We start from the raw sequence: 24,459 nt of genomic DNA, 5'->3' as shown, positions 1-24,459 counted from the left end.
GTACAGCCTGGAAAAGCAGAGAATGGCACAAGGGAAGACCAAATGTCTTTCCCTGAATCCTAGCTCCTTCACATTCCACAGAGCCTGGAAATCTCTGCTAAAATGAATGCAGCTTGTAAGAAGGGCTGGGTTAATGTTCAAGGTTTCTCTCACTTTGCATTATTCCTATGGATTTCTAACCTTTATTCCATTTGAGTAACTTTTTCTTTGGAATGGGCTGCAGTGAAGAAGCCATTTCAAATCTGAATGAACTGAACAGTTTTCCATTTTTTAGGTTTATTTATATTTTTCTTCAAAAAACTTAATAAAATAAAACCTAGTGACAAATGTTAAACCTGGGGAGTTACAATTCCTTCACAGCTCCTCCTCATTTACCTATTGGAACCAAATCATCCCAAGGCTGGGATCTGGAGTGGAACCAGAATAATCTGCATCAAATGATTAAACTTCAGTACTTTTTGTGGGGGGAAGAATCTTTCCTTCCCCAATCAGATACGTCTATAAATAGGGGAGGGGGAGAGTTTAAAACTTCAAGAGGATTTTAAATTTCTCCGTTTTCTCTCCATCAATCACTTAATTACCAATCCAATACATACAGATAAGTGAAGGAAGACCATAAAGAATCCCCATTAAAGTAAAAACTCCCTTCTTTCTGTAGCTCCCTCCCCCCCCCCCCCCACATTTGGATTTTACACATTTCTTCCCCACTTTCTGCTTCAGTCTCCATCTCTTCCACACTCTACTTTGAGCTGATTTCTTGGTCCATTTGGCTGACATCCTCCTTTTCAGTATTTGGGTTTGGCTTGCATTATGGCTAGTCAACAGCACTCCTTCAGTCAGCCAGAGGGAACTGCTTGACAGTAACACAAGGTGATGGCCATGCACAATCTTTGCAGCACCCCCAGTCCTTATAGGCCTTGGACAAAGTAAGTCTGAAGCTGATGAACACTGTCATTGTCCTTTGTCATTTGTCCTTCTCTTCCCTCAGCATTGTGCCTATATTGCTTCTGTGCTACGAGACAGCCATCTGGTTCACTATATGGAGGAGCGGAAGCAGCACAGATAACATTCTCCCGTGCAGGGTATAACTCAGAGCAGTGCAGGAAGAATACAGGATCTTCTATCAAATTTAAACCACTGGAGGATCTGGGAGTGGAAGAGAACTAGGACAGTTCTGGAAGGTCTGGTTATTTCCCCTTTTTGAACTTCGCTGCTGCTGCACTATTGCCCTTTGCTTTCTTCTTGGCCGAGCCCTTGGGTTCTGGCTCCTTACGCTTGGCTGAGGTGATGGAGCCAGTCACCTTGAAGAAGTCATCCAGCCGGCCCTGAGTGCTACCTTGGCGGCTCTTGCTCAGCCTCTTGATCCCATTGCGGATCCGTTCTTCGTTGAACTGCTTCTCCCCACACATAAAAAGGACAAGCCCATCCTCATCTGGCTCGCTCCACTTCAGCTCCACGGTCTCCGGGTCCACCACGTCAGGCTGTAGGAAGAGTTGCTGGGCCTCCTTGTGCAGCCAGTTCTCAGGCAGGGGGTACTTCTTGGGATCTATGTGCTGCACAATCTTTTCAATGGTCTTATGCTGCTTGATGAGCTCCACAGCACGCTTGGGCCCAACGCCACGTATGCTCTCGCAGTAGTCACAGCCCAGAAGGATGCACAGGTCCACAAACTGCTCCCATGTTAGGTCTAGGTCCTGCAGGACGCGGTTCAGGTGGAATTCCTGGATAGGCAGCTTCTTGGCCTCACTGGCTGTAAGGTGCCGCATCAGCACGGGGCTGCCAAAGGTCAGGCAATCCATGTCCTCAGTGGCAGCTGCATAGACTTTGCCAGCTTTCACTAAGGTGGCACAGCTGGCTTCAGCCTCACCTGGTGCCTCCACATAAGGAATGCCCATGAGGGTCAGCAGCTTTTTGCACTCGTCATTGTGCTGCTTGGTCACCTTGACTAGCCTCTTGCTGAATTTCTCCACGTTGTCCTCTTCCCCTGCCTCTTGGGCCTCCTGGAGCTGCTTCTCTGCCTCGGCCCGGCGCTCAGTCCGCTTGGCCAGCTCGCCCGACTTCAGCTGGGGGGGCTTGCCGTCAAAGACATAGACCGGTTTGATACCGTTCTCCACCATACGAATGGTTCGGTAGAACATGCCCATCAGGTGGCTGGTGGTCTCACCTTCCTCGTTCTGCAGCATGTCAGCTCCCTGCCGCACGGCAATCAGGAACTGGTAGATGCTCATGGAGGCGTCGATGGCCACCTTCCGACCGAAATAACTCTTGATGTCATTCTCTCGGATGGCACCGGGCGCCACGTCTGCGATCAGTTTGGCCAGGCCATGGATTCCCATCCTAGCAGCAAGAAACAGGGGAATTAAGCCAGGAATGGCCCCAAAGCACATTGCACCCCGCAGGGAACATGAGCCAGAGCTCAAAGGGGGAAAAAGCCCTTCAGACGGCGTGGGGGAACGGCCACACTGTGCACGCCGGGCCCTACCACATAGGCCTCAGTACCCCAGGATCTAAGGTCCACCCCAGAGTGCTCTGCAGCATCCTACAAAGCATGTCCTGCACCCAGGACACCACCCATTCCCTGCAGCCCCAGCCCCAGCCCCCCGCGCGGGACAGCGCCCCCTGCAGCGAGCCCAGCCCCCACCCTCCCGCAGGACGGCGCCCCGCGCGGGACAGCCCCCAGCCCCCCAGCCGGAGAACGTGCCGAGGGGTCACGCCACCCGCGCGGCGCTCCCGGGCAGCGGGGCGCGCGCTCTCAGGGCGGGGGGGGGGGGAACCTGCCTTTGCTGGGTCACTCGGCCCCGCGCGCCGCCTCCAGACACCGCCACTGACTCCCTCTTCCCGCGTTCTGAAATCGCGCGTCGGGTCCCGCGCGCTGCGCCGCGCACTGCCCGCCGGGAAGCGTAGTCCCGCTCGCCCGGCTCCTCCCGCAGTGTCTTGCCGGGAAGAGGGGCGGACGGGCCCGCGCGCAGAACTACAACTCCCGGGCGGCCCCGCGAGCCGCGCGCCCATTCCTTCCGCTTCCGGGGCAGCGGGGGGGGACCGGAGGAGACGTGTCCTTCCGTCGCCGGCGGTGGAGGGGAGAGCGGCGCGATGGTGAGAGCCGGGGGGGGGCCCGGGCGCGGGCGCTGCTGCTTCGGTCCCCTGCCCGGCCGGCCCTGGGAGCCTGCTCGCGTTGCGGGCCTGGGGCGGGGGCTTTTCCTCCGCGTCTAGGCCTGAAACGGACAGAAACCGTCACACTCAGCCCCCTCCCCCCCCGCCACGGCCTGGGGCCCCGGGGCCGCCCCCTCCCCGTGGGGCCCGATCAGGTTGGGACCCTGGAGCTGTCCCCTCCCCCATGGCGCCCGTGTCCTGCCCCGCGGGGACCAGCTCTGCCCCGGACCGCGTGGGGAGCCGGGGTTACCGCTCTCCCGCGGCGACTGGCCGGGGCTGGGTCGTGGCCTGTGGCTGCCGCCTCCTCTGCGGCGCTAGCATCGCTCTGCTCTTTCTCTCCTCCCAGGAGCTCGAGGCCATGAGCAGATACACCAGCCCGGTGAACCCGGCTGTGTTCCCGCACCTCACCGTGGTGCTGCTGGCCATTGGCATGTTCTTCACTGCCTGGTTCTTCGTGTATCCGCCCGCTACGGAACAGCCAGGAGTTAGTAGCCGGGGCCACTCCGGTGCCACTGACCGCAGAGGCTGGACTTGGGGGAAGAGCCCTGTGAAGCAAAGTAGGAATGGCTCTGCTAGGAGTATTGAAGAGCCTCAGGGAGAAAAAGATGCACATCCTAGTTGGGGTGGGGCAACTGGAAACAGAGGGTGTAGAACCACAGTTTTGGAGGGTATAATAGTCTGGGGTGGGGCTACCTTGGGGGTGGGCAAACTACAGCTCGGGGGCTGTATCCAGCCCACCAGACATTTTAATCTGGCCTTCAAGCTCCCATCGGGGAGCAGGGTCTGGGGCTTGCCCCACTCTGGTGCTCTAGTCAGGTTGCAGGGTAGGGGGCTTGCTCCATGCGGCTCCCAGAAGTAGTGGCATGTTCCCCCGCTGGCTCCTACGGGTAAGGGCAGCCAGGGGGCTTTGCATGTTGCCCCTGCCCCCAAGCACCGCTCTCATTGGCTGGGAACTGCTTCTGGGAGCTGCTTCAGGTAAGTGCCGCCCAGAGCCTGCATCCCTGATGCCTTTCGCCCCTGTCGCAGCCCTGATCCCCCTCCTGCCCTCCTAACCCCTCGGTCCCAGCCTGGAGCACCCTCCTGTACCCCAACTCCCCAGCCCCACCCTGGAGTCTCCCCCCTGCACCCCAACCCGGAGCCCCCTCCCGCATCCTGAACTCCTCATTTCTGGCCCCACCCCAGAGCCAGCTGGAGCCCTCTTCTCCCCACCCCCAATTTCATGAGCATTCATGGCCCACCATACAATTTCCATACCCAGATGTGGCCCTTAGGCCAAAAAGTTTGCCCACTCCAGGATACACTGTGGTTGAACTGGATTGCTTGAAAAGTTGAGCAGTGGGTATACCTAAACTGGGACTGAAGGGGAGAGGATTTGCTGTTGGTAGAGAAGCCAGGGGGGCAGGCAAGAGGGCTAAGAGCAAGAAGGAGCCACAGCTTGGGGATGTGTTAGAGTCAGGCTTGGTGTGAACCTACAGTAACCTGCTTTTTGATGATGATCTTTGATAGCACTTGGTGTTGAGGATGAAGTGGGAAAGGCTGCCTGGCAGGAGCCCTTCAAGCCATGGAAGCAGTCTCTTCAGGAATCTTAGATTGCATAGTAAATATTACCCTGGTACAGTAAAAGCTGTTTTAGCCGGCATGTTTGGGGGTTGGGGGGTGCCAGTAAGTGAAAAATGCCAGTTAACTAAGAGGGAGGGACTTTGGGTGCAGGTGTGGGACTGGGGCATGGGAAGGGGTGCAGGGCGTGGGCTCTGAGAGGGAGTTTGGGTGCGGGAGGGGACTTGGAGCACGGGAGGGGGTGTGGGGTGCCAGATCCAGGGGGTGCTTGCCTCAGGCGACTCTCCACAAACAGCGACCTGTCCTGGTTGCTCCTAGGCGGAGACATCGCAGATGACCCTGCGTGCTGCCCCTGCCCCGAGCGCTGTGTCCACACCTCCCATTGCTGGGAACAGCAGCCAATGGGAGCTGTGGGGAGAATGCCTGCGGGCAGAGGCAATGTGCAGAGCCGCCTGCCATGCCTCCACCTAGGAGCAGCCAGGACAGGTCGCTGCTTGCGGGGAGCCACCTGAGGTGAGTGGCCCCTGGATCCGGTGCCCCAAACTCCCTCACAGAGCCTGCGCTCCACACCCACTCCCGTGCCCCAACCCCTGCCAGCCCCACACCAAATGGACTTTCAATTAAGATCAGAAATGCCAGTTTATAGAGGTTTCTGGTTGGTGAAGTGCTGGATAAAACAGCTTTTACTGTATAAGGCTACCTCCCTGCCAGACCCTTTTGGTTCATTTTCAGGCCAAAGTTAGAGTGTGGTACTGTAAGCCCTCTGATCTGTCTCTTTGGTTATTGCTTTAACTAGCCTTTTCAGCTATGAAGTGACTTCCACTAAGTACACACGGGACATCTACAAGGAACTGCTTATCTCCCTGGTGGCTTCACTTTTCATGGGCTTTGGAGTTCTCTTCTTGCTGTTGTGGGTCGGTATCTATGTGTGACACTAAGCCAGGGACCTACTCTAGGTAAGACCTGTAGAACCAGAACGTAGAGGTAGGCAGCTGTCCTCAGTGACAGGCCCAGCTTACAGCTGCCAGAGGCTGATAGATGCTAGTTAAGCATTTGTAGATATCTCATCTCCTGGAGACAGTGTCACACCCTGAGCTGGTAAATGCTCTGTACAGAAACCTCCCTTGGAGGGATCACTGTTGAGGTACAGGGCAGTGAACATAGATGCTGCTATGCCACCGTTTTCCCCCTATATGTGGAATAGCTGCTGCTGGTTAATTCTCCAGCACTGTAACAGGGGCTGCAACTATTATGAGGCAGAGCTCCGCTCCTTATTTAACACTTCTCTGCAGATGTGGAGCTGCTTATCATTTCCCCAGTATGGACTGTGTACAAGGCGGTTTTGAATGAAGGCAGCTCAGCGGCACACACATGACATCCCAAACCAGTTATTCTATGAAGGAATCCATATTCATCTTAATGCTATAAACTGGCATTCCCAGAGTCTTCTGACAAATGGTGAATAAACAAATGAATCTGGAATGAGTGGGGCTAAGGAATTGAATTTGTGTCTCATTGCTTGCTTTTACACACACTCCCTCTGGCACTGCTTCAGTAAAGCATCCCACTCACCCATGTGTTTCTGGGTCAGACAATGGGTTTGGAGTTCACTGAGTCCTAGTCTCACTCCCACCAAATGCCGTGGGAAGCAGTTATGGGAGCAGCAGGAGTTTGTTTTGGGGGGAAAGCTGTCACTCCAACTTCCTGTCTCTGTCATTTCAGATTCCAGGTGGAAGGCCTCACAGAAGCTCCTCCTTTTTCTATTTTTGTACTTTAAGGATATGGCCCATCGCAGATGCAGACTCTGTGTCCTGCCAAGTGATCGCAGCCCACTGCATCACCTCAAGCCTGAATAAAGCTGGTTCTGTGATGTAGCAAACTTCGGGGTCCTACTCTTTGTTTTGGGGGCTCTTTATCTGACTTTCAAATGTCCTCTGATCTCAGCACAAGATCAGCATCCTCTGGATAGATCCTCTGTTGTGTTCAGAAATAAAATGGCCCTTTTACAGGCTCCAGCCAACTGCAGTCATACTGAGAGGAACTGAGTATAGCCCTGAAGGGATCCACTTCCCTCTGCAGTGCAGAATGGGGCTAGTTTCCAGTTGTCTCTTACAGATGCAAACTGTAAGGAAAGCTGCACTGTAACTGGCCATCCACTGTCAAGGAGCGTAGGCATAATGTTAAAGGTTTGTTTCAAACAAAACAGGCTTTCACAGCATCTCACAGGTGTAGAAATGTACCATGAAAAGATGTTTTTAAAGTAATTGTTTTCTTGTAGAGAGACCAGAGACGAGATCAGATGTCAATCTAATAGTGAATACATCCGCTCCAAAAGACTGCTTCCTTCTCTAGTAGATAGCTGATTTTGATCTTCATGTTCTTCCCCCTGTGTGATCTTGTATCATAATGGAGCTAGTGCAGGAGAAGTGTGAAGTCAAACTGGTGCTGACCTGATCTTATTGTACAAGTTTGGTGAAATGAGGAAATCGTGTTCCCAAATAAACTCTCAGCTACAGTTATATGGCCAAATTCATTACTGGTGCAAGTCAGTCATGTTGCAGCAGAGGTTTTGTGCTGTAACTCCCATTGAAATCTATAGGCCCCAGAGGTGAATGTGGCGTAGGGTTGGGAATAAGCTGTTAGCTCAGCTTGAGGACGATCTCTTTCACAGGTTTTATTTTTTAAGGGTCCTTTGGTGACTGAGTAGTCTGATCCTTGTACCACAAGCTCATTGGCAGATGTTGCAAGTCAGATTGTTGTGTGACAGTCGTCTGTCTTTTCTTCTCTGGCGTTTTTCTGTGACCAAGGCAAGGTGATTTTCCTCAAAAGTGGACGTTTCTTCTCTGATAAGTCTTTGCCAGTCATCCCTATCCTGGGCTACTCTCTCCCAGTGTGCAGTGTCGATGCCACATCTCTTGATGTTTATCTTGAGGGTGTTTTTAAAACATTTCTTTCAGCCTCCTCGTTTCCTTTCTTCTTTGGTGAGTTGGGCATACAGCAGTTGTTTTGGTAAGTGTACATCAGGCATGTGCACTCAGTGCCCGCTCCACTTCAGCTGTTGCTGGATAATCAGGGCCTCAGCACTGAAGATGTTGGTATCTGTGAGACACTGACATTAGTGTGGCAATCCTCCCACTTTATGAAGTGTTAACTCAGCACGGTGGATCTCAGTCTGTAGTCCGTGGACCATCACTAGAGTTAAGAAGTCTGTCTTTATGGTCTGCAGAAGTAAAGTTTTAGAGGACCATGGTGAAGGGGTTATGATCCATGAAAGGATCTCTCTCTCAGGGATAGATTAACAGACCGGAACAGATGGAGAGCCTTTACTGTAACCAGTGAGAAAGCTGGGATTTCTCACTGGCCCTCACCAAACCCCTAATTCTTCACTGCTTGGTACTCTAGCTTATGCTCAAATAAATTTGTTTGTCTCTAAGGTGCCACAAGTACTCCTTTTCTTTTTGCGAATACAGACTAACACGGCTGCTACTCTTAAATCAGAGACCAGTGTGGGAATCTCATGATATACAACATTTGCTTCTAGTACTTGTTGGTTGTGAGAGAGTTGGTCTGTAAACTGTCACTGATTCTTATCAAGCTTAGGGTTTTCTATAATGGCCACCGCTGTGGTATCTTAGTGCTTTGAAGAAAAATTAAATGTATGTAGTATGTCCTGTTGGACTTTATGGAATTTTGTGCTCTTCTCCTTTCTCTGGTTGTAGGAAGCTCTGCTTGGGATATATATAGAGTAACTCCTTGCTTAACGTTATAGTTATGTTCCTGAAAAATGCTACTTTAAGCAAAACGATTTTAAGCAAATTTCTCCATAAAAATTAATGTAAAGGGGGTGGGGGGGTTAGGTTCCCCTCTGTCTGTGTGTGTGTATAATGTGTGTGTGTGTGTATATATAATGTGTGTGTTTTAAACAAACGATTTAATACAGTACACAATGATGATTGTGAAGCTTGGTTGAGGTGGTGAAGTCAGAGGGTGGGATATTTCCCAGGGACTGCCTTGCTGCTAAATGATGAACTAACACTTGGCTGAGCCCTCAAGGGCTAACACGTTGTTAATGTAGCCTCACACTCTACAAGGCAGCACAAATGGAGGGAGGAGACACAACAGAGGCATGGCAGTGGCTGCAAGCATTCCCTGCAGAAACTGAACATGATGATGAACCCACGCTATCCCACTGGAGCACAGCACTCCCTTCACTTTCCAAAGTGTCCGGGGGGTGCATGTGTGTGTGAGACAGAGACACGCTCTGTGTTTGTCTGTGTGTGTGGTGTGAGAGATGCACATTGCCCTTTTAAGTACGCTGACCCCACTCTAAGTACACTGCCTTTTTAAGTACATCAGCAAGTTGAGACAGCAGCTGCTGCCAGCAAGCTCCCTCCATCCTGAGCCCTGTGTCTCCCCCCCTGCTCTGTGGAGATGGGGTACCCTGACATCAGCATGCCTCTTCCCCCCCCGCACAGCAAACGGGAGGCTCCCAGGAGCAGCTCCAAGGCAGAGGGCAAGAGCGGCAGAGGGCAGGAGCAGCACACGGCAGTGGGGGGAGGGACACCTGAACTGCTTGGCAATTGGTAGCCTGCTGGGCAGCTGCTGCACAGGGAACCTAGGGAAGTTGATAGAGGGGCTGCTGGCCCACCCTCGTTTCAAGCCCCCACCAGCTAGCGCCAACGGGCTGCTCTTCCTGCAAGCAGTGGACAAAGCAGGCAGCTGCCAAACTTTACAACAAAACAATGTTAATCGGGACGACGTTAAGTGAGGAGTTACTGTATCTGTGTATTTTAAACATAATGCCTAATAGTGGTACAGCTTTATCGAAGAGGATGTTCTCACAGTGCTCCCAAGATTGACTGTGAATTGATCGAATTTGCAATGGAAGCTCATTCCATAGTCCAGTTCTCTCAACCAAGAATGCTTTATCACTGCCTCTCACTTTGTATTTGGTTTTGTAAATTACAATCCCAGCTGTCTTGGTGTGGCATCATGGATAGAGATGAGGATACTGATGTAGTTTAGGTTGTGATCTGTTAAAAACGTTGATCATTTTAGACCATAGCCTGGAACTGGCAATAGAAGCAGGCTGGAAGCCACTGGAAGGAGTGGTGCACAGAGGTAATGTGCCTATGGAAGTCTGCCCTGGTGAAGTAGTTAGGGGTGGGCGGTGGGTATGTTCATTCCACACAGGTTAGATTCTCTGCATTGTATTCAGTCTCAGAGGCAGTGAGTTTGATAATCCTGGCTGGAGGTGACAAATGGGTGGATCATTGACCAGTTTCTCATCTGGAAGGAAGGGGCCAAATTTCCTAGCAAGCTGGAGATGGTGGTGGATTTTTTGTTTTGTTTTTTGCCACCGACGTTATCCAATTATCCAAGTTTAATGATTTGTTCAGGACCACAAAGCTTTGCACCAACTGATAAATGGAGGACAGCGAACCCGGTAATTCTTTGGACAATTTTCCCTTTCTGGTCAGCATCATTTCAGTCTTGTGCATGTTTGAGCCAGCAGCTCTTCAACCAGGTATTGATCTCCTGTCAGCGTCCTTCCAATGTCCTTACAAGGGACCAAAAAATGTTATACAGGTGCGTGCTCTTAGCATGTTATCTATCATAGAATATTAGGGTTGGAAGAGACCTCAGGAGGTCATCTAGTCCAATCCTCTGTTCAAAGCAGGACCAACACCAACTAAATCATCCCAGCCAGGGCTTTGTCAAGCCTGACCTTAAAAACCTCTAAGGAAGGAGATTCCATCACCTCCCTAGGGAAACCATTCCAGTGCTTTACCACCCTCTTAGTGAAATGGTGTTTCCTAATATCCAACCTAGACCTCCCACACTGAAACTTGAGACCATTGCTTCTTGTTCTGTCATCTGCTACCACTGAGAACAGCCTAGCTCCATCCTATTTGGAACCCCCCTTCAGGTAATGAAGGCTGCTGTCAAATCCCCCCTCACTCGTCTCTTCTGCAGACTAAGTAAGCCCAGTTCCCTCAGCCTCTCGTCTTAAGTCATGTGCTCCAGCTCCCTACATTATTTTTGTTGCCCTCTGCTGAACTCTCTCCAATTTGTCCACATCCCTTCTGTAGGGGGGGGACCAAAACTGGACGCAATACTCCAGATGTGGCTTCACCAGTGCCAAATAGAGGGGAATAATCACTTCCCTCGATCTGCTGGCAATGCTTCTACTAATACAGCCCAATATGCCATTGGCTTTCTTGGCAACAAGGGCACACTGCTGACTTATATCCAGCTTCTCGCCCACTGTAATCGCCAGGTCCTTTTCTAATCATCAGAGCCTGTGGCCTCTTATACATGGTGAAGAGAAGGCCAGGCTTTATACAGCAAGTTTCCCTGAGGCGGGGGGACATCAGCTCCCTCCCCTTCCTCCCTGTTGCTCCTGCATGCGCCACATGTGTGTCCCACCTGCGTCTCCAGACAATGCTTAAGGAGCAAGGTGAGGAGGCGAGCGGGTGGGGGGCCTGGCGGGTGAGTGAGGAAGTCAGTGGTGAGGGGGGGGTGAGTGGCAGGGATGCACTGGAAGAGGAGTAGAGGTGAGCAGCGAGCCAGCAGCAGGGTGAGGGGGCAGGTGGGGGGCTGGGGTGAGTGGCAGGGATGGTCCTGGTGGAGGTGTAAGGAGGCGAGTGACGAGCCAGTAGCAGGGTGACGGTGCGGGCAGGGGGGTCTGGCTGCAAGCTGGGCAGTGAGGAGGTGAGCGGGAGGTCTTGTGTTGGGGGGGGTGGTCTGGCAGGGGAGTGAGGAGGGATACAGGAGGCAGGCACCTGGGCAGTGGGTGGAGCCCCCCTTTGGGGAGGCCCACCCCCTGGCAGCTGAAGCCCCAAGCGCCCCCCCTCCCGCACCTGCTCGAAGGAGCCCCAGGCTGGCGGAGCTCCTGTGTGTCAGTTGAAGCCCCGAGCCCCACCCACCTGCCTGGAGGAGCCCCGGGCTAGCTGCAGCCATGCCTTCCAGCCCCAAGCCACCCAGATATGTTTTTCATTATTATTTGGACTTCTATTATGTAAAAGCATTTTTAAATTTATTTCAGAATTGTTATACAAACACCTTTACCAAAAAAGCAAAAGAAACAATAAGAGATAACTGCATAATTTTTATTATCGAGTCTGCAAAAAAAAAAACCCCAACCCTTACATAAATTAATTACAATGATTTGGATGTATAAATGTGCATATTACTTTATTTACTTTAGCAAGAGTTGGTGGCTGCACTCTGAGGCCACCAAAAAATTTGTTGGGAGAATGAACCCCCGTGTGATGTGTCAGAGTGACTGAGCTGTTGGGCCACCTTGTGGCTCAATATGGCATATGGTTTTCCTCTGTAGTTCAACTGTCTGGTGGTCCCCTTTGCCTTTTGACTCTGCTCTCTGGCCAGGTCATGTTTGCTGCTACCCCTTTCAGGGTAAATCAGGGTTTTCACAGAAAAGTCCCAGGACATCTCACTAGATAGATGGCCCAGATCAAGGCCCAAAAGTTTTTCTGGACCCTTGTAGCTACGGTCTGTCTTCTCAGACCTCCTGCTTCTTCCTTGGGCTGCTACTTCCTATTCTGGCCCAGTTTCTCCTGAGGGGGCTTGTATTCTCAATGGGGGTCTGCCTTTGGGTCAACCCCCTAGTCCCAGTTCTCAAAATTTCAAACAACAGAAAACTAAATGATCAGAAAGAATGAGCAACACCACTTCCTCTCTCCTACCAGGATCTTTCAGCTACTGGCTTACCACTCTGTGTTCACAGAGAATCTAATGTAGCTTGACCCTCTACTGTGCTCCTCTCTGGGAGCGGAGGATGAGATGTCTGTCCACCTTCCCAGGCTTGGCTCTTCTGTACTGGGCTTCTCCCTTTTTCAAGGCTCCTCTGAGATTGAACACCTCGCATGTGGGGCTGCCTGAGCCCAAAGCTGCTCTTTAATCCCTTCTTGCCTGGTGCAGGGTTTGTACACCCTCTCACAATGCCACTTTTTATATCAGTATCCGTGCCCTCAGCTGTGAAGTGGGGATACCTGCCTAGTGAGTGTTGTGCTAATCAATGCTTGTTCCGAGAAGAGAGATCCTCTGAAAGAATGTGTTGTTGGCTGGGTGAAGTGTCGTCTAAGACTTCATTTGATGGCATTTTTCTGCTGGCCAGCACTGAGGCTGTTTGGCAGAGTTGAAGGAATGCAGGGGCTGCCTCAGATCAGGAGCTGTACTGGCTGAGTAGGAGTGAGGCAGGAGATTTGTGCTGTGGCTCCCTCCACACTATGCCTGGCTCAGGCAGGATCATTTACCTTTGCCCAGTCAAAATTGGTTTTGTTCATAAGCAGTGCCCATGTGGTGCTGCAGGCAGAGGACTCACTGCTTGTAGCACCAAACAGGCACCGCCCAGGGGAGGTAACACCGAGGCAGGCAGCAGGGTTAGGGGCTAGAGTTGCTGGAGGGAGACTATGCCAGCAGCTGGAACTCAGTCACAATGCTACTGCTCAGGCTCCTCTGCCTGCAGCACAAGTGGGCACTATCGAGGGGAAGTCTTTGATATGAAACCAATACAACAACAAGTGGGAGGAGGAGCTTAGACAAACTAACACCACCATTCAGCTGTAGCAGCAGTATCCTGTAAAATTGATACAGATTCAGGGCTAGAGACCGCAGTTCCTGCCGGTTCGATGTGCGTCAGCCATGCGCTCTGACAAAAGAAAAGGAGGACTTGTGGCACCTTAGAGACTAACCAATTTATGCATCTGATGAAGTGAGCTGTAGCTCACAAAAGCTCATGCTCAAATAAATTGGTTGGTCTCTAAGGTGCCACAGGTACTCCTTTTTGCGGATACAGACTAACACGGCTGCTACTCTGAAACCAGACATTACTGAAAGTATGAAGTAATCTTGGCTTTGCCTCATTGTGTGGCCCTGGGAAAATCAATGATTTCTTTACCTATAAAAGGAGGAATAATACTTACCTACCTTATAGGCATGGTGTAACATTACTTGTACACTGCTTTGAAAATGGGGAGCATGATGTGACTTGGAGCCACTATGCCAACATTGGATCAGTTTACAATTTATAGATCTAAAGCAGTAGCTTCATCTATTTTTCAGATGGCGTCCTGCAAAAAGATCCTAAATTCCCTTGCTCCACATCCTAGTATCTGTCAGCGCTGGAGTATAAACGGAATGCTCCATTTTATACCTATCCTTAAGTACAGTTTAAAATGCAGTCCACAGCCATGAGCATGGACAGAGCTTGGAATTTGATTTGCCCACACCTGAGCATCTTAAGTAACTGATGCCATCTGGAAGAAACCCATGGTGTTTGTGGTATCAGGGCCCAGTTGTGTGAAAGGGACAATTTGTAAACAACTGCATTAAGAAACACAATTTTTCCACTGGTGGAGGAAAGCAGCCAGGAGCCATACTTGGATACAAAGCTGTATTTATATATTTATTTATATAGGTATATTTACCTCCAGCATAAAACAAAGTCTAGATAAGCCAAACAAAAAAGTGGGGGAGTCCTGAGAACCAGCACCCCTAAAACTCAGCAAAATATAAATACAAATCAGAAAGAAAGGAGGGAAGCAGTGCTTAGCCCCCCCAGAGCAAATAAAAACCAATAACCATTAATATCTGCTCAGAATGCAACTCTACAAACTTGCTGACAATATACAGTGATCAAAGCTGTGACAGCAACATTTAAACCAAACAAATTAGTGCTTTATTTTTCCTTAATCCTCGCAGTGGTGCCGCAGTCTTTATTTACAGGCTTTAAGCTTTAGAAGTAGAGCAAAAGAGATGTGAATTTGCTTTTGAAACAAACTCTCTCCCAAACAGGCAAACTTTAGAAAGTGGCCCCATGTTCACACTTGTCATCCTTCTTTCCAGCTAAGAGTGTCTAGAGAGATGAAGCTTCAGTTTCCAGATGCAGAGAGAAAGGGGAGCTCCCTGCCTTGATGAGGCTGGAAACACTGGCTCAGAGCTCTCTCCGTCTCACACAGGGAAAAGCCTAACTTAACTCTTCCTGCTACTATTTTGGGAAGGGGATGGGGAGAAAACCTCTTTAATTACAGGGGAGTAGAGTGGAGACCTCCTTAGGAGGCTGACTCTAAGCAACACAGTTGGCCACTGGCCAGTTGTTTCCATGAGCTCTGGTGCCATCATGTGGCCATTTCACTCCTTAACAATTACCACCCTACTGTGAAACTCTGGTTCCTGTCTTGGAGAGGTACCCTATGGTTTGGATGATCTCTCTGTGTGTAGTTTGTGGAGTACTTTGGGATGAAAAGCACTATAAAAAGTTTTTCTGAGAGTACAGGCTGAGTTTAATCCTCCTGTATCTTGTAAATATCTAAGGTATTAACTAATCACTGCCATCTTGCTTTAAAATAGTTGTACATGTAGGAAAGGCCTCTGGATTTGAATTATTCCCTTCCTTTTTGGAAAGGAGGTGAACTCACTACAGAGAAACTAACCAGCCATCATCTTCAAGGTCCACAGGAGGTGTTGTGCCTGTGTGTTGGCAGGAAAAGGAGATAGGCGTTACTGCAGACGTTAAGGACTGCGGCTGTGGGCAGAAGCAGTGACCCTGACCCTATGCTTAAGCATCATGGAGCTACCTGAAATGCTATAGACCTTACTTAGGGCTACAACCCGCCACCCACCATTATAAATCTCTGGTGACTGCACCCAGTGCGTTGCATCCTCTGGAGTGTTGTGAAAGGCATCTGGGAAGACCTACAGCTGCCACTTCTGAGAACACCAGTGGGTTGGGGGGAGGTGGGGGGCAGATTTATATGGTGGTGGTTGCGGGCAGACAGTGAGGAATTCAGCCTGGGGAAAGGCCAGCGCTCCTAAATTAAAGCACAGGCAGTAAGTTCAGCTCTATTAAAAACACAAGAGGAAAACTTTGAGTGGCCCTGATAAGCACTACCCCTCCTGTGAGTGGTCCCAGCAAAATCTGTGAGCGTGCTTACTGACTAGAGTTTGGAAGATTGGGGCCAGCGATTGCTATCTGGAGGACAACAGCTGCCACTAAAGGAATCTCCCAGCGTAAAGACCAAGCAAAGTTCAGGGCAAATGCGGGGCGGGGGAAGTAAGGTAAAAAGTGTACTTTGCAAAGAGCGGCCGTGGAGGATTTCGTGTCAATTGCTGGCAGGAATGCAGTCCTATGGAGACTGGAATTGTGGCTGCTTCACACTCAGGGACCACAGGGCCATCAGCCTTCTGTCCTTCCCTACTAGTTGCCTAGTGTAGCACAGAAAACGTGCCCCTCCCTACGCTCTCACTCACCGGGCATTCAATACTCGTTCTCTGCAGCCAGTGTGCCATAGGAGCTAGATTGCTAACACAGCTAAGTGTGCTCCGCCAACAGGCACAGAATGGGAACTGAAGAGCTGGTCTGAAACCACACCTTCAAATAAAGGTCCCGATCCTTAGAGGAACCAAATCTCTAGCTCCCATAGAAGTCACCAAGAGTTGCAGGCATTTGGCCTGGTGTGGGGGGGCAGTCACAGAGACAATTGGGAGTTATGTTTGCTATGTATCACCCCCAAAATAAAACACAGATAAGCAAAAGCCCCCAAAGGCTGCATAGGAGCCATCTATATTTGACTAAAAAAGCATTCCTTACTGCTTTGCTGGGGGCAACGGTAATTACAGCTGGGACATGAATAGATCCTGCTCTGCTGTCTAAAGACAGCCACTGAAGTCTGGGATTCAGTGATTGTTGTATTTGTCTCCACTACCAGCAAGAAAAGAGAGTCGGCAGAGACCCTGCCATACCATGGTCGGGCCCTGCCACAGCTACCCAGCCCCAGTTTGGTAAAGCTGCCTACACCAGGTGACGGCACTTTGCAAAGGGAAAAGCACGGACGCCTCTGGAGCCAGCTTTGTGCTTTGGTTCAGCATTGCAGAGTGGAGTTTCCTCCCCTGCCCCTCCCTTTCTCCAGAGGCTGCTGCCACTTTCTTACAGAACTGGGTCACAGGGTTATCCTGGCACAGGTTCAGACTGCAGGAATGCAGAAGTTTCCCTCCCCGGTCAGTGAAAAGTGCTGGGGTGGGAGAAAGACACACATACAAGAGCTGCCAAAGTCTGACAGGTCCTAGCTCCCCCGGCACCAGTATAGCTGCCAGGCTGGGCCTCTGCACTCGCCCCCTTTGGTTTCCTATGTAAGACACAAATAGATCAGTAAGGACAGAATTAAGAGGTCTGTTTTTACACTGCTTTAAAAAAATCAGTAGTTTAGCAAGTTAAAACCTTGTAACAGTAAAATACCCATAATACACTCACCAGCTTACCAGGGGGCAATGGGAGCCAGGCCTTGAGTCACCTGCCCCCTCCCCTCCTAGGGGAAATCGGTAGGGGGCCACCTTGCCTGGCAGAGACCTGTTGGGACCAGAGCTGCATTCACCAGTAGGTGCAGTGAAACCAGTTACCTGAGTCTCCACGTCCATTCTGCAGAGCAGTCCGTGCTGGTGGCCTCCCTTTGGCACCCCAGAGCAGAGGCAGGCAGGGTGAACCTGGGCTTCAGGGATGTTCTCTGGGGCTGGCCCTGGGACCAGCCAGCTCTAGCTACTCTAGAGTAACAGGGACAGTCCCCACCCCAACCACAGAAATATGGGGTACAGCAACAAACACCTGCAAACTGGGCCCTTAGATAGAGGTATTTGGGGGATGACTCTGCTCCCAAGGTGCCTCTTCTCCCCACTTCCTGGGGGGGGGGGGGAAGGAATCAAGGGCAAGCCCTTGCCAACAGGCTGGCATAGGCTGACTAGTGGTTTTGTGGGGTTCTTAAGTTCATCTGTTCAGGCCTGGTCTCCATGGAGTGTAGGAAACAGGGCAGGGAGGAAAGGGACCAAGGAGAACCCTGTTGCTTCTGCAGCCCCCTCTTGGCAGGGTTTCTCTCTGGCTGTCCGTGTGGAGCATCCCAATGTCACCAGGAATCCTATGGAGCAGGGATGCAGGAAAATAGCCAGTGGCTGACCAGAAGGAACAGCAACTCCAGTGTATGACTTCCAGTATGTCCAGGGGGAGCCCTCCTTTAGGATGGAATTCCAGTGTTTCAGCATTGACAAGAGCTCCAGTCTTGGAAGATAAATTCCAGTGTTGCAGAGAGCTGCTGCATTGCCATAGGAACCAATAGGCCTCTCAGGCTGTTGTTCCCAGCCAGACCATAGCCCCACCTCTAGAGGTTGGGACAAGCCTGTCCACACATGATCCAGTGTAACACTTTCAAATCCAGTGTAGCAGAGGGAGGGAGAAGGGTGCCAGTATCCCCAGAAGGGAAGGAGATGGACAGAGTTGCTCAGGGCATCCCAGGATTGTGAACTATGGTGTTTGGTTGGCATGTCCAGTAGATCCCTGGGGCTGGTTGTGTTGCTCCTGGCAGAGGTCCTATATTCCTTATGGAGCACTTCAGTGTCTATATTATCCCCAGGACAGAACCAAAGTAGCTCAAAGCCCCAAGGGGAAGGCGGGAGCAGAAGGGGGCTTGGAGGTTTTCAGAGGAAGGCATGTGACAGTCTGATATGTTTCACCAGTCCCCTTCCTCTCTCCCAGCAAAGGGCACTGGTGCTGCCGGGACTCACTCACAGAGCCAGTAAAACTGGAAATAATAGTCAGTGAAGAGGTGTCCCATGTGCTCCGGGGTGGTACTACAGTGGGCTTGGCCCTGCGGGAGGGAGAGAGGGCTGTCAAGAGAAACCTCCTCAGAAGGAGCAAGATTCAGTTGCTATCCCACTTATGCACTGGGGAAGTGGAGGATTCGCCAGCTAGATTTGCATATGGCCCCCATCACCTCCCAAGTGTTTAAAAACAACAACAATCTCAGCCTGTAGGAGTAAAGAGCTCCAGTTTTGCATTTCCCCTGCCCACACCCAGCCCTGCACTGCGTGACGTGGAAAGTCCTGGCCACTCACCCCAACTAACTTCCCTTCCCCCACAATCTGCTCCGCTGTGTACAAGGGGAACCCAGTCACGATTTACACATGCATCCCTGCCCTGAGGGGGGCACAAGGCTCTGGAATTCTCACACGCCCCCTCCCTCCTGGCAAGATCCAGAGCCCCATGCCTGTAGGGGGTTCAGTGCAGGGGCTGCCCCACTGATCTTGGTCCCCTCTCTCCTCAGCTCTGCCCTGGATGGTGCAGAGGGCATAGCCGGTTCCATACTCACAGGCTGGGCTACTCGGAAGTGGTAGGTGAACTCCCGGAAAGACAGCATCACCATGGGCCAACGCTGTGTCATTTCCTGGGGGAGAAGAAGATACAACCAGTGGGGTGAGACAGAGTGAACCCATTACTACACTACAAAGGTAATTTTCCCTCTGTTGATATTCACCCCTTCTTGTCAACTGTTAAGAATAGGCCACTTCCACCTTAACTGAATTGGCCTAATTAGCACTGACCCCCCCACTTGATAAGGCAATTTCCATCTTTTCATTATATATATATATATATATATATATATATATATATATATATATATATATATATATAAAATGAAAAGATTATATATTATATATATAATGAAAAGATGGAAATATATATACTGCTTACTGTATTTTTCACTCCATGAATCTGATGATGTGGGTTTTAGCCCACAAAAGCTTATGCCCAAATAAATTTGTTAGTCTCGAAGGTGCCACAAGGACTTCTTGTTGTTTTAACTGGAGTCCAGTGAATGAAGGAGACTCAGGCTGCACGTCCTTTGAGAGATGGACCAATGGACCCCTCCACAGAGGCAGCCACCTCAATCCTGTCAGCGACCTCGTGGAGACCAGCACAGCTTTTTGGGGGAGAACCCTGAAGAAAAGCTCAGTGAGTCTAGAACTTCTAGATCCACAGGCAGAGAATCCACAGGAGCTAAGGGAGTCAGAGATTAGTTCCTCCTTCCCTCTGGGAGCAGCTCTGCACCGACACTGAGGCTCTCCGCCCTACCCGGGCTGTTTCCTAACACTCCCGGAGGTCACACAAGAGGGAGGCAGCCCCGAGGCCAGGGGTGGTGGATTCAGATTCACGAAGCAGTAGTTCTAGTAACCACAGTGTCAGTAACTCGTGTGTCAGCCAACTGGGTCTCTCCCTTTCTCAGACCCAGACTACACCACGCCCTGTTTGCTCAACATGAAGACAAAGGCTGCCAGGTTTGTCCCTAGCACCCCGTGTTGCTTCTCAGGAAGCCAGGCAGCTTGGGGTGCCAGGGACCTTTACGACAAACCGTGGGGGACCTCAAGGACGGTCTGGCTGCCCAAGCGGTGCCTGTCCTTTGCGGGATTCTGTGTCCCTACCTGGGTGTCTGTGGTATTGGTGGAGCTGTCCACGCTCACGGTGTTCTGACATGGGTCACTGGACTGGAGGCCACAAAGGTAGATGGACACAGCAGAGGAGGTGCTGGAGAGAGAGGTGAGAGTTCTGCCTGGCACCTGGAAAGCAGACTGGCCACTCCGACTGAACCCCAGCAGCTTCACACCTCAGCCAGTTACCCCGTCACCGCCTCCTGCCCCCTGCATCGCACCCACTACTCACAGTCACCCCCAGAGCCTGCTCCTCCCCCTCATGCCCCTGCCACCCCACTGTTCCCCCCCATGCCCCTCCCTCCCCCCCAGAGCCCACTCTTCCCACCCCACCGTTCCCCCTCGTCCCTCCCACTCCACCGTTCCCTCCAGAGCCTGCTCCTCCCCCTCACGCCCCTCCCATCCCACTGGTCCCCCCAGAGCCCGCTCCTCCCCCTCACGCCCCTCCCATCTCACCGGTCCCCCCAGAGCCCGCTCCTCCCCACCCCACCATTCCCTCACCAGAGCCCGCTCCTCCCCCACGCCCCTCTCACCCCACCGTTCTCCCAGAGCTCAATCCTCCCCCTCATGCTCCTGCCACCCCACCATTCCCCCAGAGCCCGCCCCCCCATCCCACTGGTCCCTCCAGAGCCCGCTCCTCCCCATCGCGCCTCTCCCTTCCCACCGATCACCCCAGAACCCACTCCTCCCCTTCGCACCCCTCCGGTCCTCCCAGAGCCCGTTCCTCCCCCTCACACTCCTCCCTGTCCAGCGGTCCCCCCAGAGCCCCCTCCTCCCCCTCATGCCCCTCCCTTCCCACCAGTCCCCCAGAGCCCACTGCTATCCTTTGCGCCCCAGAATTTTTTACACCCCTGAGTGATGTAGTTCAACCGAACTAGTTTCCTAGTATAGACCAGGCCTGAGAGAGACACGGAACTTGAATACTGGTGGTCACTACAAGTTGGCTGGGCGCTGGCCTACCCAGAATGGACGTTGCTTTAACCTTCATTCCTCTGTGCTAACCTAAGGCCTTCCTATGCCGCGTTCCCACTGACTAATAAACCCAGCTGTTCTGACAACACCGTTTGGTGTCACCGCTCATGCTGGGTGAGGTGCATTAATCCCTGAAGGGTGGACAGGTCTCTGCCAGGAGTCTGTCTGCATGGGACTCGCTGAACAGAGCTCACGGTGTGACGCAGGAGTGCGGAAAGCCCAGAGGTTCAGGCTGAGGACACGGTGACACCATGTGGCTTGCCCTGGAGGAAAAGCGAGACCCCTCGGGGGTCTGGCCCACTGAGAGGTTCCTCCTAGAGGCTGCTCCAAAGCTGGGGCACAGCACCAATCCTGTGGATCCGTGACACCTTCCCACTCTGTATTTATTGTTACCCTCGGAATCCCTTTGAGTCCCCTTCCACTCAGTGTCATCCTGATAAACCCCTCACACGCCTGCCACTGTAACCCTGGCTCTTGGATGCCAGCGGCAGACAAGTGTTTTCACTCACTTCATCTCCAAGGTCAGGTTGGTGTTCACTGCTGTGGATGGGCTGATGGGGATGCGGTAGGTGATGTTTCCTCTCCTGCAGACACAGACAGAGAATTCGATACCTTGAACAGAACCTTCTGTGGGACGGGCGCTGGGTTCCCTGCCCAAGCAGGCAGCACCCCAGCAAGGCTCTTTGGCTTTTCGGGGGGCAGCACAAGACGGAACTTGGGTAATTTGGCTCAAGGGATCGTTAACGTGAGACGCATCCATTCATCGCCAGCACACGGGTTCTAACCCAGCCCGTCAGGGCTGGCTGGGCAGAGGATCCAGGAGTGGAGATGGAATCTCTCACCTCTAGAGCATCAACTCCAAACATGGCCCTATGTTGGCAGTGGCCCAGAGTCATTAGATGACTGGGAGCATGTGTGAAATGGGCTGGTGGTTGTCTCAGTCCAGTTCCTACTGAGTCAGGTGAACATATTACAAACATCCCTGCAGAGACAGTAACAGGCTTCCCTGCTGGCACTCCAGCAGAGAGGTCAAGGACTGACTGCAGGATGGAGACTGAGTGCCCCTCCCTGCCAGAGGCGGCCTATGCAGGCTGTGGCAGGCTAGCGGGACAGCATGGGGGAAGCCAGAATTGCTGTCCATGCCCTATGGGTAACCAGAGGGCTTCAGGCTCCAGGAGCTGTCAACCTGCACTCACTCAGCATCCAGGGGGAGGCCGGGCCCTACCTCTCACTCACCTGCATGCGTCCCTGGCTGCACAGTAGTGGGGAGTGATGGCCATGTCATTCTCCACAATCCGGATGGAGCGGAGCGAAGTGTCCGGTCCTGCAGAGAGAAGAGAGGGTACTGAGAAGGGGAAAAGTGGCCAGAACTCCTGGGCGTGGAGAGTCAGAGTAGCTGGAACTGGCAGGGACTTCTGGGGTCCCTGAGGCTATCCCTTCCCCCAAAGCCCATCAGCAGAGGAGTCACAGTTTTCTGCAGGCTCCCCGCTAATCGCCGGGCTAGTTCTCCCCTGGGCAGGGTAAGTCCACTGCCCACTAGGTCTCCCTGGCAGACAGCACTTCCTGCTGCTCAGCCTTAGGGATTAGGCCAAGGCTTTCTAACAACGGCTTCCCTCCTCCAATAAGTGGCCTGGTTTTCAGAGGTGCTGCGTACTTGCAGACTCCAGGGACTGCAATGGCAGTTGGGGTGCTCGACCCCCCGGTAATAAGCTCACTCGCTTTGGGTGCCTAGATGTGTATTTCGGTGCTTAACTTCAGAGGTGGGGAAGGGAACTCTTGCTGACTCAGACTGGGGTTTCAGAGCAGTTTAAGGGACTTAGAGGTGCCCAACTCTCTTAGGTCCCTCTCTCCCCTTCCTTGGCCAGCTGGGACATGGAGGTGACTGTTAGCGCTAGACACATGCAGTTCTCCTAGCCTCACCATCACTGCACCCTTCAGCCAGGGAGTTCACTGCCCCCTTTCCGTGTGTTTGCGCTGGGTCACCTGGTTGGGTTTCTAACCCAGATAAGGCAGCGTTACAGCTGGGCCCAGGTAGCACCAATCCCCACTTTATACAGCTTCACCACCGCCACTGCTTGGGGGAGGGCCACACCCAGCACGGGACACTACTGCAGAGATAAGAGGGTCTCTCTGTCTCCGCAGACAGCTCTGGGAGTGGCCATTCCTTGGGCTCTGGCACCATCATGTGGCTAAATCCACGTCTTCTCTCTGCAGCATTTCTCTCTCTCGCCCATTTATTTCCTTTAGTTTGGTTTGGCAGAGAGCAAGCTGGGGGCAAAGAGTTTGTGTGGGAGCCACACAGCCATGGGCAACTGGGAGCATGGGGCTAGGGTCTGGGCGACATCCCTCTGTGACCCAGGGAGCTGGCAGAGGGCACAAGGGGAGCATAGGGTTTTAGAGGGATCCTCTGGGTTGACTATTTGCATTATATCTCACCGAAGGGTGGCATGTGAGGTCTCTATCGAGATCCAGTAGCCTACTGGTCGTCAATCAGTGTGAAATGTATGTGTGGGTAATAATTAAAGAGTCACGTATTTATAGTAAAAACTATGTTCTTAAGGTCTTGGAGTTAAGGTCAGTCACCAGGTGGCGACATACCTCAAAGATGTTCCTTTCAGGCTGGAGGTAACAGACGCCTAGGCTCTCTCCCTGTCTGGCCATTTGTGTGTTGTGGGCTCACACTGTGTGCCTGGTTGCACACTGAGCCAGGTGCTAATAAAGAGATGTAAAGTCTACAAGAAAGGAAATCTACCAGATGAAATGGCTTTCAGTGGGGGTGTCTGCTGATGAACAAAGACAAAGGATGGGACTGGTATATCTTGGGGGGCAAAGAAACATACAGGATCTCTCACCTAGGAGGCCAGCTGACAGTGTATTTGTCTCATGAAAGGAGGATACACAACCAGCCTGGCTTTAAAATTCAGCAAGGATTTTGGGTGAGCAATATTCTACAAGACATGAGAGTACCTTGTGAATTATTCTAGGCTCTTGAATGCATGTTATGATTTTGTTTTATATGTAGCCATTTGTTTCCAATGCTTCCACTTGCTACTACTTGAATCTTTCTGCTTTGGTAAATAAACTTATACTTGACTTCACTTCAAACATATCCAAGTGCTGTGAATTGAGCAGAGTGGTGATCTGAGCTGGAACTGGTAAGCTGGGCCATACGGCTTCTTTGGAAGCAGCAAATCTGTGAACACTGCCAGTGGGCCAAGGGCTGGACACTCCAGGGAGACGCTCAGAGGGCTCAGGGGTTGGAGCATTCCTATCGCTAATCTGTGGAGGGACAGCAGGGCCTAGAAGGCTGATAGGGCAGTGCTTGTGTTGCCCATGGGATTGGGGAGCTGACCCTCGGCAGGCACAGATGAGGCTCCCTCACACTAAGGGCAGGTGATGGCAAGGTGCCTCACAACTCTTGGCACCTCTGGGAAGCGTCACACCCCAAAGCGCGAAGAGGCTGTGAGTGCTCAAGCCAAGAAGATGGAGAACTCCACACTCAACGGC

General features: G+C 52.0%; 3 protein-coding genes across 3 annotated transcripts in view; 1 reads left to right on the top strand and 2 right to left on the bottom strand.

Annotated features, from left to right (window-relative positions):
* Positions 1-259: 259 nt before the first annotated feature.
* FEN1 (flap structure-specific endonuclease 1) lies at positions 260-2,899 on the bottom strand. The gene is made up of 2 exons (XM_073346945.2): positions 2,779-2,899; positions 260-2,337 (listed from the first exon to the last, which is right to left on the bottom strand). The coding sequence occupies exon 2, from the start codon at positions 2,334-2,336 to the stop codon at positions 1,188-1,190; it is 1,149 nt and encodes a 382-aa protein (XP_073203046.1). The 5' UTR covers position 2,337; positions 2,779-2,899; the 3' UTR covers positions 260-1,187.
* Positions 2,900-2,994: 95 nt separating this feature from the next.
* Positions 2,995-6,586, top strand: TMEM258 (transmembrane protein 258). The gene is made up of 4 exons (XM_073346946.1): positions 2,995-3,093; positions 3,497-3,606; positions 5,513-5,663; positions 6,430-6,586. The coding sequence occupies exons 1-3, from the start codon at positions 3,091-3,093 to the stop codon at positions 5,637-5,639; spliced, it is 240 nt and encodes a 79-aa protein (XP_073203047.1). The 5' UTR covers positions 2,995-3,090; the 3' UTR covers positions 5,640-5,663; positions 6,430-6,586.
* A 7,525-nt stretch (positions 6,587-14,111) lies between these two features.
* MYRF (myelin regulatory factor) overlaps positions 14,112-24,459 on the bottom strand; it is a 105,988-nt gene continuing 95,640 nt past the window's right edge. The window contains exons 24-28 of the mRNA XM_073346947.2: positions 22,189-22,276; positions 21,462-21,536; positions 19,975-20,077; positions 18,864-18,938; positions 14,112-18,362 (exon numbers count right to left, since the gene is read on the bottom strand). Of these exons, the coding sequence (XP_073203048.1) occupies positions 18,276-18,362; positions 18,864-18,938; positions 19,975-20,077; positions 21,462-21,536; positions 22,189-22,276 (428 nt within the window). The 3' untranslated portion in view covers positions 14,112-18,275. The remainder of the gene's footprint in view (positions 18,363-18,863; positions 18,939-19,974; positions 20,078-21,461; positions 21,537-22,188; positions 22,277-24,459) is intronic.

Source organism: Lepidochelys kempii, chromosome 6 (assembly GCF_965140285.1).
Source record: "Lepidochelys kempii isolate rLepKem1 chromosome 6, rLepKem1.hap1, whole genome shotgun sequence".
NCBI classification, from domain to species: Eukaryota; Metazoa; Chordata; order Testudines; family Cheloniidae; genus Lepidochelys; species Lepidochelys kempii.
Note: the sequence above shows the minus strand (reverse complement) of the source record. Positions and strands in the feature narration are given on the sequence as shown.

What these genes read in the sequence shown, in the direction of transcription:
- FEN1 (XM_073346945.2), bottom strand. Translation starts at nt 2,336, where the DNA reads ATGGGAATCCATGGCCTGGCCAAACTGATCGCAGACGTGGCGCCCGGT.
- TMEM258 (XM_073346946.1), top strand. An exon ending in TTCACTGCCTGGTTCTTCGT is followed by an intron (nt 3,607 to 5,512) that starts GTATCCGCCCGC and finishes TAGCCTTTTCAG; the next exon opens with CTATGAAGTGACTTCCACTA.